General features: G+C 40.8%; 1 protein-coding gene across 1 annotated transcript; it reads right to left on the reverse strand.

Annotated features, from left to right (window-relative positions):
* Positions 1-15843: 15843 nt before the first annotated feature.
* On the reverse strand, positions 15844-20761 carry HESX1 (HESX homeobox 1). Its single transcript, XM_053377881.1, has 4 exons — positions 19451-20761; positions 19043-19242; positions 18618-18719; positions 15844-17377 (listed from the first exon to the last, which is right to left on the reverse strand). The coding sequence occupies exons 1-4, from the start codon at positions 19638-19640 to the stop codon at positions 17279-17281; spliced, it is 591 nt and encodes a 196-aa protein (XP_053233856.1). The 5' UTR covers positions 19641-20761; the 3' UTR covers positions 15844-17278.
* Between the last annotated feature and the right edge of the window lie 1033 nt (positions 20762-21794).

Here is a 21794-nt window from a genome sequence, read left to right on the forward strand (position 1 = left end):
ACAAAAAAGGACTTATTTAGGCCAAGAGAGCATAGCTTCAGGCAAGAAGGAAGTAGCATTCTCACTAATGCATGTGCAGTACAATCCTGCCTATGCAGGTTTACTCAGAAGTAAGTTTGATGGTGTTCAGTGGAGGAGTTTATTCCATAGAAAGCATGCTTAGGTTTGCAGCCTGGATTTGCATGGGTATTAAATGCTGGAGATAGAGATGGAAAGCTGAGGAATTCCTTTGATTTACTCAATATAATTTTAGCAACAAAGCAATGTTTGTGTCTCATATGGAAGAAATCAGTGATATATCACTAGGAAGTTGACCACTTAGAAGGCAGCTAGAATCTGAGGACACTAACAGTATAATCCTACACATGTCTATCATAAATAGTAAGTCCTATTGAGTTCAGTGAGGTTACTCCCAGGTAAGTAGATAAAGGATTGCAGTCTGAGTCATACAGGACACTTGCAACCAAGTTATTCAAACTCAAGAGACATTGCAATTCTGCATGGAAACAGACTCTTCTTACCTGTGTACTATTTGCATGAATTTATGGCTGAGACATAAATGATTCATTCTGCATTTGTAAGAACTCAATCCTTTAGTGTGGCAGCACCTGCACTTTGGAACTCAATGCCTATTGAAATCAAGCAGGCTCCTTCACTGTATTCTTTTCAGGTCCTGCTAAGAATAGACAAGCCTACCCAGATGCTTAGAAAGTTGAGGTAATTTTATCGGTTTTAGTATTTTAACTTTTGTATGTTTTAAAGTAGGGTTGTTAATTCTTCTCAGTTTTATTTTTATCATTTTGTAAACTGCTTTGAGGGTGTTGTTTTTGTTGTTGCCCCAAGTGAGTGAGCATAAGGTCCAGTTATGCTTTTTAAGAGTCTCATTAAAAGGGTTTGTCTTACCACCCAGATAGGCAGGAAGACACAAATTGTAGTGGAGAGACAAAGACACTTAATAGGTGAGAACTGGGTTCAATATACATTCCAGGAACAAACAACCTGAGATTCCGGGAGGCTGAACTTTTGACCCTAGGATGGTAAGATGGTTACAGATTCAATTCACAAAACAGACATGTTCTAGTATTTTGTCACAGTTACACATTCCAGCTCTTAAAATTTATCACATTCTATTGTATAACCACAACTTGTGAATACGTGCTACAATATAGCCCTTTAATATTTTTGCTTCCTACCCAATCCTTAAAGCCCATCGCTTCAAGGTACTGTAAAGGCAAAATAAAGCAATAAGGCAAATACTATTAAATGCTGCAGATTCCTTAGCACAATGCATCCCCATAGTTGGGGTTTCAAATCCAGTTTCCTCTTCCTTCACAACAGCTTCTTGTTGCCGAATAAGTATGAATACCTTTGACTTGGAGCCCACTCAAAAGTCATGGCTATCAGCATAATGAGTTCTGCAGATGGTTTTAGTTGCCATTCTCCTCCTTGCTGCAAGCTAAAAACTTTCTCAAGCTTCTTCAGCAGCTGCTCCCAGATGGAGGAGACATGTGGAGTATGACAGTCCCCCTAAGGAAATGGGCAAAATCTCAAAATAAGAACAGTAAAATAAGCAGTTTTGCAGAGTGATCAGAGGTTTCCCACCAATCTTTCTATCACTTGTGTGTGGGGGGGGAGTTACACCCAAACTCACATGTCTGGCACTGGCATAAAAGAATGCCATAAATCCCTCCCTGCTGGGAATACCACTTTGCTTTGCTCTTGGCTGTAAAAGTGGTGTGTGTGTGTGTGTGTGTGTGTGTGTGTGTGTGTGTGTGTGATGGAAATGTAGACTGCAGCCTTATGTCACTTATCCTAGGTAAATACTTAAGAAAAATGTTTTTAGAATTTGGCCTTAGACTGTTAGCAAAATTAACTCATTTCAATCCAAAGTTTGCTTAAATCAACAGAGTTTGCTTCCGAGCGATTATGTTTTGGGTTGTAGGGTGGATGAGTTAACAGGAGTCACTGAAAACAGTTATTTGCTCCTGGAAATCAATTTCCTACATGATACTGAATTTGATTATTAGTTCTCAGTTTCTTATTTGCACAAAAGTTTAAAACACAACTCAGCTGGAAACCTCAAAGGAAGCTTGGGCATGCCTCATGTCATATATCTCCCTAACCAGGGGACTGTCCCCTCCAAGATCTATGGCAATATTCTACAGTTGACACACTACAAAAACCCTACAAAGCGACTACAAAACTTTGGCACCAGTTTGGATGGGATCCAAAATTTTGGATTTGTAGTTAATTAAACTGAAGCACTAAAAAGTTTATTCAGTGCTCATGAATGAGTGATAACCTCAAGTGACAGTAACAAATAAGAAACTACAGGTATGCATTCTGTAGTAAGTTTGGGGTCACCACAAATCATATACCCACACATCCAGGCAAATGTCTTCTATGAGACAGTATTCAATCATATCCACCCCAAAGCTTTCTTGGGGCACAAGACATCGTCAAATATGGCACCCAGTGTCAATCAAAGTCAAAATATGTAGAAATTCATAAGAAATTGGGGGTGTACACTTTCAAAAATTGAGTGCCACACAATATCCAGGACGCAGTCCTCTATGAGATTTCACTGATTACATTCAGTTAAAAACTTTCCTTGGGTTCAAGACACTCTCAAGTGCATGCACCCATGTCAATCAAAGTAAAAATATGTATTTTTTAAAATTAAAATGGAAGTAGGGATGCATACCCCAAGATAAGCTTTGGACTGCCACAAATCACACACATATAGGACAGTGAAATGCATCCAGCCAAAATCTTTCCTTCACAAACCATAATAAAAATAGGTAGAAATTAATAAGGAACTGGGGGTGCACCCCCCCAAAAAAACCTATTGAGCCATCATAAATCATGCACCAACACATCCAGGGCAGTGTTGTCTACAATAAAGCACTGAATTACATCAAGCCCAAAGCTTTTCCGGGGTCCACACCTACCAGTCAGAACATGTCAAAAGTAATAAGGAACAGGGGGTATGCTATCCATAATAAGTTATTGGCCACAACAGGTCATAAATTCACACAACGAAGAGATGTGTTTTGACACACAATATTGTCAAGGGTGTGTACCACTCCAACAAAGCCAGAATATTTTATTGGGAGGGGGGAGAGGTCAGTTATGGCTCTTCTGTCCTACCTGTCATACTAACTTTCTACATGTAGGGAAATGAACATAGGCCACTTACCTGTTAAATGGAAGTGCTCCAACTGGAGATGCTCTTTCTGTAATCTTCTTTCTTTCTTTTAAATAAATACTTAAATTAAATTAAATTAAATTAAACAGCTCTTCCACAAAAGGGTGTATAATAGTTTCTTTGGTATCTGAAGCAGAACATACGTAGTTCCAAATCATAGCCAATAAAATCTCCACACTTTAATATAATCTAATACATGTATCAGTCTTCCAAAAATTAAGTTTACGAAAGTTGTGCTGTGAAGGTGCTATTCTACTAGGGAAATCCACAAGCACATGTCCATTGCACCAACATGTACTTGAAAAGGAAGAGCAGTCACTTTGAATACAAAAAGAGAGCTTTTGTGGATTTCACTAATGGGTGGTGATTATATCTGTCTGGAAAGGGTGGGGTTGATAAAAGCTATGCTGACAACAAAGATTTATCAAAAGCTTATTTTGGGATGCTCACCTGCACTTCTATATACATGCCTTCATGTAGGAGAACTATAGCACATATCTACATATTTTAAATGGCAGTGGCCATTAGGTTGATGATTATGTCTTCAGTCCCCCCCCCCCATAATATTTGGGCTGGGCTTGTTTCACTTTAATTTTGCAGATAACTGACTTCCATGTGTTCACATACACCCATCCATGCCCCTATATTCCCTGCATGTAGAATTTTCCCATGGATACATTCCCTGCACGCAGAAATCAAATATGTGTACACACCCTTGGCATGAAGTTCAGTGGGAATCATTCCAAATTAATGTCTCTAGGGTTGCATCTTTACAGGACTATTAAATAATTGAGTTTATATACATACTTAGGGGACATATTTTTATTTATTTATTTATTTAATTTACATTCTGCCCTATACTTGCAGGTAAGAGGTTCGTTTATAATTATTTTGGGGGAAGGATTCATGTTTTTTTATAGCTGCATTGTTTTATACTTTCTGGATATCCCGTTATCATATCATAAAGTAGTTATGTTCTACGTTATAAATCAAGCACTGCTAGGAATTGATTGTTTTTGTTTTCCAGTGTATTTCTTTTCAATCAAATGTTTGATGTGGCATAAGCAAATTTTTATTCTGAAAGTCTGGCCCAGAGAAAAAGTTTGAGAACCACTGGTCAAGAGAATGAGTGATCATTTGATGATATTTCTTTGCCTCCCCCCACCCCCCATGATAACACTTACCTGCGAATGTACTGTGCAGGAGCATATTTGTACAGGTGAAAGTATTTTGGATAGTGAACAGTGGGGGCTGGAAGCTTCTTTGTGGAAGAATGAAGCGGAAATGGCATTACATGGCTTTTTAGCTGTCAATAATTGTTGTATAAACTTAATTAAGGGCTGGTTTACATACTGGGTTGCTTTAAATTGCTCCACATGGTAACTGTAACTGCACATCATTTACAGATAGGTAGCCGTGTTGGTCTGCCATAGTCAAAACTTCAGATACATGTGTATCTGAAGAAGTGTGCATGCACACGAAAGCTCATACCAAGAACTAACTTAGTTGGTCTTTAAGGTGCTACTGGAAGGGGGAAAAATTTTTTTTTTGTTTTGCACATCATTTGTTTGCAGTGTTTCGCCACTGAAGATTAATATTTTCCAGCATGTCCTTTTTTCTTGCCACTTGTAATAGCTTGGTTTAAAAAAACCTCTCTCTCTCTTTCTTTGAGGTCTGATCATAGGGTATCCCAGAGGTTTTCAACCTTTTTGAGCAGCCACACTCTTTCTGTAGCACCCTTGTGGGGCTCAGGAGCCCAGTTGTGTCACCCCTTGCCTGCAGAGCTGGCAGTCCCTCACCCCTTTTCAAACACCCTCCCTTGCGAAGTATTCCCTCAGCCTCCTCTCTTCTTCCCTCTCCTTGGGAGTCCTCCAGGAAGCTGCAGCTGCTGCCCCTGGTCGGTGAGCTGCTTCCCCTGCCCCAAAGAGAGGTGCGTCCTCATGCTGTCCCACAGGGCCCTGGGAAGCACCCCCTGGCCAGCCCCAGAGGCATCATTCACCTGGGGAGCTTGTAGTCAGGGCTGTTGCAACAAACAGCTGTGCAAGCCTTTGGGAGGCAGAGATGCAAGAGGGTATCAGAGGAGGGAGGGAAGGAAAGAGAGACAGAGGTGGTGTTGCCTGCGGTACCCCTGACCATCATTCAAGGCACCCCAGGGTGCCACAGCACACTGGTTGAAAACCACTGGAGTATCCTGATTATGTCACTGCTCAGCCTTCCTGAAGGAAATTTGAAGCATAGGACAAGGGGGTAAAGATACAAAAAGATTGCCCTCTAGAGGAATAAACTCTTTTTGACCTCTCAGCTGCTTTCAGTAACATGGTATCCTCCTGAAGTGGCTGTCTGGGTTGGGGGTGGGTGGCTCTGCATTGCGATGGTTCTGGTCCTACTTGGATGGTTGTTTCCAGAGCTTCTCCTTTACATCTGCAGATGTGGCAGTGGATGTGCTGGACCGATGGTTTTGCCTCAGTAATGGACAGGATGAGAGTAAACAAACAGAAGCTCAATCGAGATAAGACTGAGGCACTATTAGCAGGCACCTCCCTAGACTGGATGAATGGGAGGTTGCCTGCTCTTCATAGGTCATACTCCCTCTAAAGGAGCAGGTACTTGACTCGGAGGTCTTTCTGATCCATTGCTGTTACTGGAGGCTGAGATGGCTCAGTGGTGCAGAGTGCCGTCCATCAGCTTTGGCTGGTGACCCAGCTGTGTCCCTATCTGAACAGGGAAGGCCTAACTTCTGTCATCTATGCCCTGGCAACCTCTTTGTTAGATTACTGCAAAGCATTATACATGGGGCTGCCTCTGGAGACACTTCAGAGACTTCAGCTGGTGCAGAATTCAGTGGCCAGGTTGCTCACTGGGGAAAGACAGCATATAATACCAATCCTGGCCTGATTGCACTGGTTGCCAATTAGTTTTATAGGTTAAATCCAGCACTTTGGATTGGGATTGTCCACAAAAGGCTTATTCCTTTTGTTTTCTTCACCTCTCCACTCCCATCCACTCCCAAGCTTCCTCCAGCTCTGAAAATGTAACTTCCAAAAATTCCCCTTAGGGATTTTCCATGTCCTCCTCAGCTTTTCCTTCACCCTAACAGTGTTTCCCAACCTTTGGTCTCCAGCTGTTTTTGGATTACATTTCCCATCATCCCTGACCACTGGTCTTGCTAGCTAGGGATGATAGGAGTTGTAGTCCAAAAACAGCTGGCAACTCAAGGGTGGGAAACAATGTCCTAACAGTTTCCCATATTTTTTTGTTCTGAAGGCTTTGTAGAAGAAAACATGCCATTACTTTTAATCTCAAGTAATCCTATGTACACAGAACAAAACAATGCTACTGGTTAAGTCAGGACCTACATTTCCCCCCATGACAGCTCTGATTTTGAAACAGCCTTAGGTGCTGTGCTCTTGGCTGAATTAGTTCATTGTATGAAAGCCAAATTAAGAAGCTGTGGTTGCAGTCAATTGCCTTTGCCAAACCCTGATCCATGTGGAATTCAGTAGAGCGCTTGGCTTTCAGAGGCTGCAGTTCAGTGGACAGACTTCAGTACATGCTTTGCATGGATAACGTTTCAGGTTGAATCCCTGGCATCTCCTGTTAAAAAGCACCTCAGGTAGAAGGGCTGGGAAATTTTTTGCCTGAGGCTTGGAAAGTCAATGCCAGGCACAGCAAATAGTATTTGACTAGAGAAACCAAAGGTTTGACTCTGTCAGATGTTTCAGAGCCAAACTAGAAGCGATGTTAAACATGTGTGTGCTTGGTTTTTGTTTAACAAAGGCAATCATTGGGTGGGTAGATGGGTGGTCTGGATCAGGAGAGGTCAAGGGCATAGGTTAGTGTTACAGCAGGTGCTTTGCCTACAAGAAGTCCCAGGTTCAATCCCTGGGGGACTCTTGCTTGAAATCCTGGAGATTTGGCAACAGTCAACATCAACAACAGTCCCAATGCAGATTCCTACCCTTGCAGCTATCTGGTAGACAACAACGAAGTATGCAAGAGCCAATAATGTAGTTAAAGTCAGGTCTACTTTGGTTCTAAGTCAGCCTAGGCTCATGCAACTGTGAGGTTTGTATGACTTAGCCCTATTATTCTGGCACCCATATTAGGGCAATAATACACAGTGGATATGATTTTTGTTCTTCCCATGGGGCCTCTGTGCAACATGAAATTAGCAAGCACCTGAAAGTGTCTCATTTGAATGCCTGCTGGCTCCTCCCACACACAATCTAAAACTTACAGGATGCACACATAGACAGCTTGGCTAACAACACCCAGCTTAAATCTTTCCCTTCCTGCCCCTTGAGCTTTTTTTTTTTTTTTTTTTAAGGCCTGATGAAGATTTCTGGGAACTTGAAGGTGACTATTTTACAACATTTGGGTTGTGCTAATAACAGTATTGCCCTAATCTGAATTTGCATTTTTCAAAACTTTTAAGCTGTATTATTCTGTCTGCTGTGAATAGCATAGTGTGCAATTATCTCATATCATAACATTATAGTGTTCCTGTTTTCAGCAGACTGTTTTCACCTTAAGCCATATAGAATTTTGATTATTACTGTCTGCTGGCTTTCTAACCTTGTAAAACAGGCCTTGTCAAACTTGGGGTCACCAAGGTTTTCTTTTGACTAGTTTAAAACTGCAAGTCTACACGGTGCCACCAGAGGGGGTTCATGACACACAAAACCCAAACTTTGCTGTGGTATTTGTGAGATGCTAAGAAGACACCAAAAATGTTGAACAAATTCAGTAGCTGCTCCTTTGGAGACAATTCATGATGCCCAACAGTTTCCCTCATAGGGGAAGTGTTAGGCAGTGGTTAGAAAGTTGGTTTGGATTTCATGTCCCCACTTGGGCCTAGTCCTCACAAATAGATGAGGTAAACCTGTTTCAGGGGCACTTCAGACTGCAAGTGTGAGATATCAGGGGGAAAGTGTTCTAGCCTAGACTTTCCCCTGACATTTCACCTTCTGGGTGCAGGGCACTTTTGGGGGGCCCAACCGTAGACTAAAAAGGTACAAACCGGAAATCAGTTTACTACTTCATCTGCTGTTTGTGAGAATGAGACTGCAGTAGTACTCACACCAACCTAGGAGTAAGGTAAAACCTAAAGGACCCCTGGACGGTTAAGTTCAGTCAAAGGCGACTATGGGGTGAGGCACTCATCTCGCTTTCAGGCCAAGGGAGCTGGCATTTGTCCATAGACAGCTTTTCGGGTCATGTGGCCAGCATGACTAAACTGCTTCTGGTGCAACGGAACACCGTGACGGAAACCAGTGTGCACAGAAATGCTGTTTACCTTCCCACCGCAGTGCTACCTATTTATCTACTTGCACTGGTGTGCTTTCGAACTGCTAGGTTGGCAGGAGCTGGGACAAAGCAATGGGAGCTCACCCTGTTGCAGGGATTCAAATTGCGAACCTTCCAATCGGCAAGTCCAAGAGGCTCAGTGGTTTAGACCACAGTGCCACCCTAGGAATAAAGCCTCTTGGAACAAAGGGGGCTTAAAAGGTAAAGGTAAAGGGACCCCTGACCATTAGGTCCTGCTGTGTCCGACTCTGGGGTTGCGGCACTCATCTCGCTTTATTGGCCGAGGGAGCCGGTGTACAGCTCTAGCGAACCAGAGCAGAGCACGGAAACGCCGTTTACCTTCCCACCGGAGCGGTACCTATTGATCTACTTGCACTTTGACGTGCTTTTGAACTGCTAGGTTGGCAGGAGCAGGGACCGAGCAACGGGAGCTCACCCTGTCGCGGGGACTCGAACCGCCGACCTTCTGATGGGCAAGTCCTAGGCTCTGTGGTTTAACCCACAGCGCCACCCACATCCCTGAGTAAATATGTATAGGATTTAATGTGGCCATGTGCCCTACTCCATGAAGGACAGTCCTCTATTTGAAGGGCTGTCTGGTTCAAGTCCATTTTAAACCATGAATGGGAGGGAGGCAGGGAGGGAAATTTTCCTAACAAGAATTAGCCCTTGGGCACCAGACTGAGCAGGGACACAATTCTCCTAGCAAGATGTGCTACATTTCTATTTAAATGACAGCAATTACTTCTAAATTTGCATTGATATGTATACATTAACACATACAGTTTTTATGCAAATGTGTCCCCCTTTGTTCTCTTTTTGGTGCTGCCCACATCTCCATTCTAATAGAATTGTGAGATGAAGGGCCTTGATCACTATCTTGTTGGTGTGGCGTCTATATTGCCCTGTTCTGTGCTAGCCAAGATTTTTCTTATCAGATTTTTCAGTATTTTGCATCTTCTATATAAATCGCATCTCAACTGAGCAGTGTTAAGCAATTCAACACAAGAGCTAAATAAACTCCAAAAAGACAACATACATAAACAACGGAAGACTGGTGTGCGTGTTCACATTTTCCTATAAAATATGACTCCTAGAAAAGTGGAGTTAAGGCAGATAAAACCATTCAAAAAACAAACACTATGCAGACGGGGTACCCTGGGAAATGACTTTACCATCACAGTTATTAAGACTATTAAGAGATGTGAAGATTATGGGGAGAGAGGGAGACAGCGCACAGGAAAAATCAGCAGAAGAGTATAGTGAGCAGGCAGAAGTGGGAAATACATTCTGATGGTGTGATTTAAAATAACACTTGTGCATCATACAGTTAAAAACTGTATTCTTCACCAATTGTACAGATCACTATGAAAATCTAGAAATTCCAAGAAAACGAGGCATCTGTATGCATTCCAATGAAAGCCTGCTATGTAATACAACACCCTCTTAAACACACAACAACCCTTATCATGGTATACTAGATAAAGCAGGCAAGAAGGTTACAATCCGTGAAATGGAGCTGATCAGACCTTGTGCCGAAGGAAAACAAACAGTTAATTCATTGTGTTTTTAAATGCTTATAACTAAAGCAGCCAGCTCCTCTGCTCTAATGAGCAAAAGTGAGAGATCACAGGACACAGTATTAGGATCTCTCTGTCTAGTCCAAGGAGACAAGTCGTCCTTTCACTCTGGTGCTGGGACCTGTCTGAGACCTGTACCAAGTTGAGCTTTCTTCTTGTAAAACAGCAAGTGAATAGGCCCACAGTTAAATGTAGTGCTTATAATGCTGGCACTCCAGTATCTCACTGCCAAGAGCAAGTGCCCTGCCACCACAGAGATTAGGAGGAATTCAATTTACTGCGTTTTGTAATTTTGCCAAGTGTAGTGATTTGTTTTCTATTACTCATGCAGAGGTCATTCTGCAGAGGGTGAAAATGGAATGCAAACTTTACGCCAGCTATGCTAGGCAACTGTGCTCAATACTTTCCAAGAGCTCATTTGAAAATTACTTCAGTACTACTGGGAATCCATTTTACCTACTGTGGTGCATTCCAAATTAAATTTTAAAAAGTACCCAGTTTGCGCAGCTCTGTATACTTTTTCTTACTCCCACATCTGTGGTCAGACAGTGTAAGGAACTGGTTAAGGGCTGCAGTTATGGAGACTGACCATAGGCAGTTATACTTGGAAGTAACTCCTCTTGAGTAACATGGGATTTACACCAAAACAATGTTATAAATCTCAGTCTCTCCTTCCTAGGAACCCGAGTTAAGGCCATTGGCATGCTACTATAGATTTCCAATTACTCCATTACAGTCCAGTAGTTACATGAAAAATGTAAAAAAAATTTCCTTCCAGTAGCACCTTAAAGACCAACTAAGTTAGTTCTTGGTATGAGCTTTCGTGTGCATGCACACTTCTTCAGATACACTGAAACAGAAGTTGCCAGATCCTGATCTGAAGAAGTGTGCATGCACACGAAAGCTCATACCAAGAACTAACTTAGTTGGTCTTTAAGGTGCTACTGGAAGGAAAAAAATTTTTTGTTTTGACTATGGCAGACCAAGACCTTTCTGTAAATGAAAAATGTAGATCTCACTGGTAAGCGGAGATGGCATTTGTTCTGCTTGGTGATCATTGAAGACACTCTTTTCCTAGTCAGAAGTTAATTTACACTGTTTACAGTGCTGTTTTGGCATTTTCCAAACTTTTTTGCCAGAAGTAAATGAGGCTTTAGAGACATTGATCCAATTACAAAATAATCAGTACTATAGAATGGAGAGAAAAAAGCAAATAAGATTAACAAGACAATGATTAAGGAAACAGTGAGTTAATCCACTGAATAATAACATTAGCTGCATCAGGTACAGAAAGGGGAGGATGAGCAAAATGAAGGTGTTTGCAAATCTTTTGTTCAGTATGCCTTTTGTCAGAGTAAGTAAAATAAACTTCAGAAATCCTTGTTAAGTGTAACATTTCCTTGTATTAGAGCAGCTCATTAAAAGTTTGTTAAGCCAATGGAAAAGTATTTTACATTTGTTCCACATATACTGGATCCTGGATTTCATTTGGGAAAATAACCAATCAAAGAGCCTTGTGGCTCTTTAAAGATAACGAACTTATTATGGCATAAATATTTGTGGGCTCAAGCCCACCTTATCCAAAGCATAAAGTGAAATCTTAGCTGAAAGATATATAAAGGAGAATTTTGTAAAATGAGAGTTGAATGGCAATGAGATGCAAAAATTACAGTCAGCATATTTCCCCACTCCCAGTCCTTTCAGAATGAGATCCTACTAGTTGCATTTGTTTAGAAAGATGATGTTTTACTTTATGAATCCCTCCCGTTACTTTTAAATCCCAACTATATGATGCTATAGACTATTTATTTATATCTGAACAATGATTAACAACCTTGAAAGAGAATTTTAAACAAGTAGACCTGTTCTGTAATCCTTTTCAGGAAAACACAGAAAGACTGCCACTTCACATGGCTAAAGAGAAAGCCACACAAGGATTCAATATGGCTTCTCCACTGTACACTTTGCAGTAGTCCCTGCATATGAAAAATCATGACTCAGTGGCTTGGATCAGAACTTCGCTTGCAGGAACAGAATAAAGGTTAACAGAATGGGGCTTTCCTATCTGCCCCTTCCCCTGCAGCCCCCTGCAAATCTGATCCTGGACAGTTGAGACTGGTGAGGGATTTGGTGCCTGTGGAAGCTGCAGGAGGAAGAGGTCGAAATTCATCTCCTCCATTTTGCATGAACAGAGGAGCAGCTTAGAATCCAAGAACATAGAGTTGAGAGGAGCAGATTGCACACCATAACTTTTGAAGTACATTTGAAGCACATCCGCTGCCCAATAATTCCCCAAGGAAAGTGTTTGTCAAGGGTGACAGTAATTGTAGCTTTGTGATGGGCAGTAGCAGCCAGTGAGGCAGTATGGCTGGGACACTGAGGTTCTCCTGGAGCCAATCCAATGCTTCTGCCACCATGTGCTGCCCTGCACCAAACTCCCCACACACCTTGCCCCTCCCCTTGCTAAGCAGCAGCAACCTGCTGTGTTAGGAAGCCAGGAAAGACACTACAGGTGAGGGGTAAACTAGTTTCCTGTATTCTTGCAGGGGGGCAGGAAGTATGTGCTTTAAAGGTATGGTGGCATCTGTGAACAGACTGCCGTTTTCATGTAAGGAAAGACCAGCTTTTCATTAGTGTATGTCTACAGTGTAAACATAAAGCAGTTTTGAAATTGTTTATCTATTGTTACCATTATCATAACTATATTAAAAGAATTAACCAGCCTTCACCAGCAGGTCCCAAACGGGTTACAACAATTTAAAGTTCAGTATTAAGAATACTTACATCACAGGAAGGGATGTGGGTGGCGCTGTGGGTTAAACCACAGAGCCTAGGACTTGCTGATCAGAAGGTCGGGGGTTCGAATCCCTGCGACGGGGTGAGCTCCCGTTGCTCGGTCCCTGCTCCTGCCAACCTAGCTGTTCGAAAGCACGTCAAAGTGCAAGTAGATAAATGGGTACCGCTCCGGCGGGAAGGTAAACGGCGTTTCTGCACCAGAAGCGGCTTAGTCATGCTGGCCACATGACCTGGAAGCTGTACGCCAGCTCCCTCGGTCAATAAAACGAGATGAGCACCGCAACCCCAGAGTCGGCCATGACTGGACCTAATGATCAGGGGTCCCTTTACCTTTACCTTTACAGTCACAGGAATAGGGTAGGTCCTAAAAACACACATCTGCCAAAGAACAGGGCAAAGAGGTGTGTCTCTAGCATTCACCTGCACCTCTGTGGGCAGTTCCACAATTTAGGAGCTGCCACAGAGAATGCCTTCTACTGGGCCACCCAATCCCCAACTTCTGAAATCTGCAGAGCTAGCATCAAGAGACCCTTTTCTGCTGCTCTTAAAGCCCGAGAGGGCCTATAGGGAAAGAAGCAGACTCAGATATTTGGGACCTAAGTTATTTAAATTGAATTCAGAAATGAACTAGCAACCAACACAACTGTTTCAGAATGGGAGTTGTATGGCCTTTAAAGGCAAATGGGCTGCTGCATTTTGAACCAGTACAAGTTTCCAAGTTGTTTTCATCTGGCTACAGATTTCTGGCAGATTTCTTTAGATGCCCCCTAGCAAAATAGCACACTCAACATATTGGGCATTATTTATTTATTTTCCAAAGTTATACGTCACCTTTGGGGTAAAGGCCTCCCAAGGTGGTCCACTTAAACATTTTAAACCATAAAATACAACTAAAACATCTCATTACAATTTCAAAAACTAAAAACAGCAGTTCTAGAATACAATATAACCCAGTACAGCAATCCAGATAAAACAGATTTTTAAACAACACCACCACCACAATTTAACAGTTAGGTACTTAGGCCCTCACCTTATTAAAAGCAAATTGAAATAAAGGTTTTAAAGCTAACACAAACAGGGCCAGACATCAGTTCCTCAGGAGTGAATTCCACAAATATGGCACTACCACTGAAAAGCCCATGCCCCTAGTGTTTGCCAGTCTAAGAGATCTTATTGACAGTGGCCATGTGAACAAAGCCTTTCTAATCTTTTTTTAAAAAAAATTATTAATTTCCTTTTCTTTAGTTACAAATATACTTATAACATACAGCTTACATAAACATCTCTTCCTCCCCCCTTTTGGACTTCCCTCAACTTCCATTTCTGATTTATTAACCTCATTAGTATATTCTGCTATTTTCTACAAATATCATATTTTTCCTTTTATTACATTACCTATTCTCTATCCATAAAGTTGTGAATGTTTATTTAAATCCTACCGTCAGATCAATATTCTTTCTTTGTTTCTGCAAATATAATATAAAAAGTTCCCACTCTTTTTCAAAATCCCTATTGTCCTTTTCCTGAAGTCTGTGTTTCAGCTTCGCCAATTTTGCATAGCTCATCAGTTTTTCTTGCCATTGTTCTTTTGTTGGAATTTCTCCAGTCTTCCAATTCTGTGCTAGTAGTATTCTTGCCGCTGCCACATACATAAATAATGTCCTTTTCTCTTTTGGCAGGTCTTGTCCTAATATACGCAACAGGAAGGCTTCTAGTTGATTAACAAATGTTATTTTAAACATTTTTTAAAATTCGTTGTAGATCATTTCCCAATATACCTTAACACTTTTACAATCCCACCACATATGATAAAAAGTCCCTTCAACCTCTTTGCGCCTCCAACATTCCCTCTGTTCATTTTTATATATTTTGGCCAATTTCACCGGTGAGATGTACCATCTATACAGCATCTTCATGCAATTTTCCTTTAACAATATACAGCCTGTAAATTTCAGATTTACTTTCCAAAGTTTTATCCAATCTTCAAATTGTATATTGTGGCCTATGTCTTGCACCCATTTGATCATTACTGATTTCACTTCCTCATCTTTCGTTTCCCATTCCAAAAGGATGTTATAGATTTTCTTTAATAATTTTGAGTTCTATTACTTCCTTTTGGAATTTAGAAACCGTGTATAAAAAGCCTTTCTTATTGTCCTCTTAAAAAATATATTTTAGCTGCCTATGATGCAATTAACTTTGAAGATGTTCCTTTATTTCCTCATATTCTTTCAATTCTAGTTTCCCTTCCTATTCTACTAACAATTCTCTATCTGTCGGCCAGTCTCCCTTTTCTCCCAATGTTTTTAGTGATAATGCCTAATAGGTGATAACCACCAAGGTGTTTTGGGTTCTAATAGTTCTTTATATTTGTCCCATACTTTGAACAACACTCTTCTTATTATATGATTGTGGAATCCTTTATGGATTTTTGTTTTTCCATTCCATAGATAGGCATGCCATCCAAACCTATTGTCATGTCCTTCCACATCTGTTATCTCTTCTCTGTCAAGTTTGATCCAATCTTGGATCCATATTAGGATTGCAGCTTTGTAATACAATTTTAAGTCTGGAAGTGAGAAACCACCTCTCTCTTTCACATCTGTAAGTATCTTATTTTTTATCCTCAGTTTTTTCCCATTCCAGACAAATCTTGAAATTTCTTTTTGCCATTCTTTGAAGCATGCAGTCCCTGCTATTATTGGTATTGTCTGAAAAAGATATAACATTCTTGGAAGCACATTCATTTTTATTGCTACGATCCTTCCTAAAAGGGATAGATTCATCCTGTTCCATATTTCAAGATTTCTTTTAACTTATCCTTATATATGTTAATATTTTTTGCTGTTAACCATATACCTAAATACTTTACCTTTTTGTGGGCTTCTATTCCTATCTTATCTGTTATTTCTTTCTTTTCATGTTCTTTAATATTTTTTAAAATCTTTAAAAAATCTTACATTCTAATCTTAAGGGCCAGGCAACTTCTTTTGGGTACAGGTGGACAGAGTCCTTCAAATAACTTTGTCCTGAACTGTTTAAAGGTCAATATCAGCACTTTAAACTCCCCTGGAAACTAACAGGTAATGCATCTGCTACAGTATAAAATACAAACACCATGGTTTCTAAAAGATGTGGGGAGGGAAGCAGGTATTTATGATATAGCCAAAGTTGTGTTCATTCTGAGAATGACAGGATGTGTAATGCCTTTGCACCCTCTGAAAGGTCAGCTGGGCTGTAGTTATTGCAGACTGGCAAATCTTGGCGTATACATACACTGAGCTGAAATGGTTCCAAAAAACCAACAAAGGGATCATCGCAGGAGCAACCTGTTTCCTGAGGAAAGTGGGAAGGTACAAAATGCTCGCTCTCCCTCCCCAGGGATTGATCTTGTAAAGATTCCCATAATATGATACATATTGGTTTCATATGTGAATGTCATTTTCTTCTTTTCATGAAGTTCCCACCAAGCAGAGACACATACACACAAAGTGGGATGCCCTGTATACTTTTGCTGCATAACATCCCGGCAAAAAGCTTTTTTTAAGTCAATAGCCACCATCACCCAATAAACATTTGCACATCTCTGGATCATAGTAGGAAACACAGCAGAAAAGATTCAAATCTTACAGAGAGAAATGCTTCTGCTAGATTCCCTGCAGCTGTCTGTAATTAGCTTCTCATGTGAATCCTTTGGATTTAATAGTGCAGGCCCCATACATACAGAGCTTCCTGAGGGCCAGAGACACAGCTGTAGGGAAAACTGAGCTACAGAATTTTATGCAAAGCCTCCTTGATGTATGTAGCCCTCCAGATGTTGGCCTCAATGTCCCATTATGCCTGACCATCAGTCATGCTGGCTGGGGATGATGGGAGTTGGAGTCGAACAATATCTGGGAATTCACAGCTTCTCCGCCCCGTTGTATGTTTAGTCCTCACAATTTACAATGATGCATCACTACCTCCTTTGGTTAGTTATCTGGAAAAATAGCTCCCCCTTTCCCTGAAAATAAGCTATTAAGCTGTTAGAGAAAATGCCCCCCTCCCCTTAGTAATAGGAATAATGCTACAATAGTATTTACAGCAGGGATAGAGAACCTGTGGCCCTCCAGATGTTGTTGGGCTCTAAGTCCCATCATGCCTGATCACTAGCCATGCTAGCTGAGGCTGATGGGAGTTGGGGTCCCATAACATCTGGAGAGCCGCAAGTTCCCCATCTTTGATCACCATTTATTTTCCTTCGCAAAATCATTCTTCTTTTTCAGAACTAGTTGACTAACATCCAAGCAAATTTGTAACATTATAATTCCTCGATAAGAGTTTGCAGTTTATGAACGCTTCACATCACGCTTCAGCAATACACTAGTGTATTGGGTGGGTGATTCTATTATTTTATCATGTTTTGAGATAAATTGTTTTTCACCATTAGAAACTGAGATTCTCTGTGGGATCTCTTCAGCTTTGCCCGGCGATTCTGGAACCAGATCTGAAATTGTTCCAAAAAAGAAAAAAGAAAAAGGTACACTTGTTACAGATCAACCATCTTTATAGCACCACTTAAAGGAAAGTGCTATGTTGGAAAATGAAGCCTCAGTGTACAACCACATACTAATATAAAATATTGCCACTGTGAGAACAGGATGGTGGAACAGATGGGTCTTTGGCCTGATCCAGCACGGCTCTCCTTATGTTCTTTGAGCTATGACATACCCAATATGGGTGCTAGATTGAAATGAACATTTTGTAGATAAATGAGAGAAGAAAACTTGTGGAATGGCTGCATTTGGTGATTGGTTTTAGGAAATCAAACTGTCACAGTCTCTGATGCGGATCTATCCAGACTTCTAAGCTACTAGAAAGTGCTGGCCGTGGATGCTTGGTCATCCACTGCAGTCCACAAAAGAGACCTGACTTTTTAAAGCATTAAATGATGCAGTTAAAACAAAGATAAAAGTCCATCATCAGCACCTGAAGCAGAGTCAGAAAGTATTCTGAACAGCATCCAAAACTAGTTGCAACCAGGTCAGAAAATACAAATTATGTCCACTTAGTAAGACATAACTTCAGTCTGTTTGAAGGCAGATAAAACAAAGTTGTTTAAAACTATGTGGAATTTTAAATCAAATGTTGGATAATAAGTCTCAGATTGCTAAATGCACTTTCATCATTTTGTAGTTATAACAAATCCTATTTTAAATTTCTCATTCCACCTAAACAAAAGTTCAGCACCCAATCCCATGCATGTTTACTCAGAAGTAAGCCCCACTATGTTCAATGGAGCCTACTCCCTGGCAAGCATGCTTAGAATTGTAGCCTTAGTTTTTGCTAATATAAATTCCTAATATAATCATAATTTTACATTCTCTTACAATCCTAAGCACACTTACTTGAGAGTAAACATTGAATTCTGTATGAGTTACCTCTCACTATACAATCAAGACATCACACTTCCAAGTCTTAAATCCTGGCAACATACATGCTTTCGGGTTAAATAAAATGCTTTTCTTTCATAGTAAGTTTATATTTAGGCAAATATATGTGGAGTTAGGGAGTGCAAATATATGCAGTGTCCGGTTTTCTCCCATAAAGTGTTCCAAAGGCAATCCCAAAACAGTAGGAGTCAGAATCTCTGCAGTTAATTATTATTTCCAACCACTGCGAGATCTGTTAAGCAGACACACAGACATGATCACAGAAAGATTCAAATAATGCTATTCAAAAGTTACCTGGATTCTGTCTTCATCTAAATCTAATTTTTGAGCTAGTTCTTCTCTAACATCAATCCCAGGATAAGAGTTCACTCTGAAAACATTTTCCAGTACTTCAATCTAAGGAGAATAAAAAGGAACACTATTACTTATTTATTGTTCACTGCAGCAAACAATAAAGTTGAATCGCCTGATAAAAACTGAGGTCAGATTCTAAACTTAAATCCAAATCAACAGTAATCAACTAAGCTATTTTGAACAACATTGATGATTACATGTTAACATCTATATGCATTTTTATTCAGTAAATGAATGATTGCACAGACTTTTGTGAAACAGGCATTTCTGGATTCTTGCTAATAAATACCCTCTTACTAAACAATGCCCCAAGCAAAACATCCATTCTTAGATTTATGAATAGGTTAAATGTACTCAATCCCTACCTGGCTTCGAGTGAATGCAGTTCTTGGCCTCCTACCTCTGTACCAACTCAATTCCCTTTTGTAAGAAAGCTTTTCATTGACTGCAAAATAGTTTTCGCATTTCCGAACCCTTTCTTCTGCCTCTGGGTAGCTGATCGCATTAAACAATGGGATTGCATAGGAAATGGCAGGAAACCGTAGACAAGGGTTGCAACCCTCTCCTGCAAAGTCACAAATGCAGTGTTTTAATACCATGAAATGTTGGGTTATGCGTTTCAAACCTAAGAAAGACAAAACTGAAAGATAACAACCTGATTTTTTCTTTACAGCTTATTTAATGGATGCACACTGCTTGTTAATCATCTTTTTTTTAAGCCCTGAACTCAGGTTAAAAAGTTAAGAAAAGAGAAATGAAGGTTTCCCTCTTACCTAAATCACTGCATTTATCCATCCATGGCCTGTGTGGCTTTGCAGCAGTTGTGCCATCTTTTTTCCGCTCTAACCCCAAAATGCTTTCAATGGAAAATGAACAAGATGCCTTTTTGCTTTCCCCAAGATTGGATTTGTCCTGATGGTTTTGAGAAGTTTCATTAAGAGGACAGAGTGATCTGCTTGCCATTCTTGTACTGTCAGCCTAGGTACCAAATGCACCATAGTTCAGGTTTTTCTTTCCCAGTTCCTCCTTATAGCTTTGTTGACAAGGGGGTTGGATTCGCCACGTCATTAATTAAAATCTTTTATTAGAAAGTTTTAGCATGTCAATGAAGATTCTCCCACCAAGAGGCACGAGGAGTTAATTGTTTATTTGTTTGCAAGTAATTAGCAACTAATGGTGACACCAGGGGGGGCACCAAGAGGGACAAAAAGTGTTATCTCGTCTAACCAGAGCATCAGACTTAACTTTCTCAAAAGAACCAGCGCACAAATATAGCACTTCTCTTTTATTTGAAATCATTAATGTATAAAATCAGGTTCCTTAAAAAAATAGCATTCTAATGGACTCCACTTACCTAAACATAACAGCATGATAGGAAACCAGTCAAGTAATAAGTAATCTCATTTAAGTGAATTTTCTTCCAATGAAATTTTAAAAATAATCTCTTAATGCTATTAGGGTAATCCTGATGAAAAAGCTTCTGTTTTTTCATATGCATATGTAATAGTGAACATGGTCAATAATATAACAATGGTGTTTGGCATAAGGCACACTGCAATGGGTTGGCAATGTTGTCAGAGCTCAGTGTAATTGTCTTCCAAGAGCATGGATTAGTTAACAGGAATTGTTGAACTAAGTAGTTTGAAAAGGTAGAAATTTGTTTGCTTCTCCCCAGCCCCCAGCACTTGTATTATGCTGATGTAATTTTATGCTGATATTCTAAGAGGAGCCCAACAAATACTTGTACAAAACTTTGGAGAACAATCCCAGTGAAATCAATAGCAGAGGAACCTTTTGTTTTAAAAAAGCAGGATTGTACCCTGTATGCTACTGTTGCTTGCGGGGGTGGGGGTATTTAATATTAGTCAGTCTCATAGTATACCCACTGGAATCAGTTAAGTAATTTTCCATTAATTTCAGTGGGTCTACTCCAAGTTGCAAAGTACACCTTTTTATATCAGAATCTGTTATGGATGGTGTCTTGTATGACTCCTTCTGGCAACTCCTGCAGTCAAGCTGGTGCCAAACATATTGTTCTGCTTTCCTTTGGACCACATCCAGTGGTGGAGCTTCATGCACATCCTGGAGGCGTGGCGCGCCACCCACAGGGGCATGGCACCCGGAGTGGGCAGGGGGGCAGCCGCGATGGCACCCCATCGGGATCACACTGCCGGGGGTGGTGTGCTCCCCCCGCACTCCTCTTCCTCTGCCAGTGACCACATCAGTGAGGCTGGGTGGGGGTCTTGTCATCTGGGTAGCCCAGGACCTCCATATACACTGCCCAACCTTGTGTCTGGGAGTTGCTTTTATGCGCTAAGTCAATTGGAATTTAGGTACAGTATCATAAATAATTAGTTTTGCTATCCTAGTTTTTATAATGAACTAAAGCAAAAACGTGGGTGGCGCTGTGGTCTAAACCACTGAGCCTAGGGATTGCCGATCGGAAGGTCGGTGGTTTGAATCCCCGCAATGGGGTGAGCTCCCGTTGCTCGGTCCCTGCTCCTGCCAACCTAGCAGTTTGAAAGCATGTCAAAGTGTAAGTAGATAAATAGGTACCACTCCGGCGGGAAGGTAAACGGCGTTTCCATGCGTTGCTCTGGTTTCGCCAGAAGCGGCTTAGTCATGCTGGCCACATGAACCGGAAAAACTGTCTGCGGACAAAACATCAGCTCCCTCGGCCAGTAAAGCAAGATGAACACCGCAACCCCAGAGTCGTCTGCAACTGGACTTAGCTGTCAGGGATCCTTTACCTTTCAGGGGTCCTTTACCTTTTTTAATCATATAAAAGAAGGTTTGAAGTTAAATACATTTATTAAATGCATCAGTACTGTTTGTCTTTGGGCTATTTCCCCCCCCAATAAAGTATGAATGGGAAACTCAATTTCATCTCTGGCCTCCACAACCTTACTGTCAGAAAGTTCTTCCTGATGTTTTGCTGGAATCTCCTTTCTTGTAAGTTGAATCCATTGGCTTGGGTCCTACCTCCAGAGCAGGAGAAAACAAGCTTGCTCCATCTTCATTGTGACAGCTCTTTAGATATTTGAGCTGGCTATCATATCTCCTCTCAGTCTCTTTTCCAAGCTAAACATACCCAACTCCTTAACCATTCTTCGTAAG

Source organism: Podarcis raffonei, chromosome 2, assembly GCF_027172205.1.
Source record: "Podarcis raffonei isolate rPodRaf1 chromosome 2, rPodRaf1.pri, whole genome shotgun sequence".
Classification (NCBI taxonomy): domain Eukaryota; kingdom Metazoa; phylum Chordata; class Lepidosauria; order Squamata; family Lacertidae; genus Podarcis; species Podarcis raffonei.

Coding starts and splice junctions, on each gene's coding strand:
- HESX1 (XM_053377881.1), bottom strand. CDS start 19,640: ATGGCAAGCAGATCACTCTGTCCTCTTAATGAAACTTCTCAAAACCAT. Junction 19,243..19,450: donor GGATAAATGCAGTGATTTAG/GTAAGAGGGAAA, acceptor GTGACTTTGCAG/GAGAGGGTTGCAACCCTTGT. Junction 17,378..18,617: donor TAGATGAAGACAGAATCCAG/GTAACTTTTGAA, acceptor GAACAATTTCAG/ATCTGGTTCCAGAATCGCCG.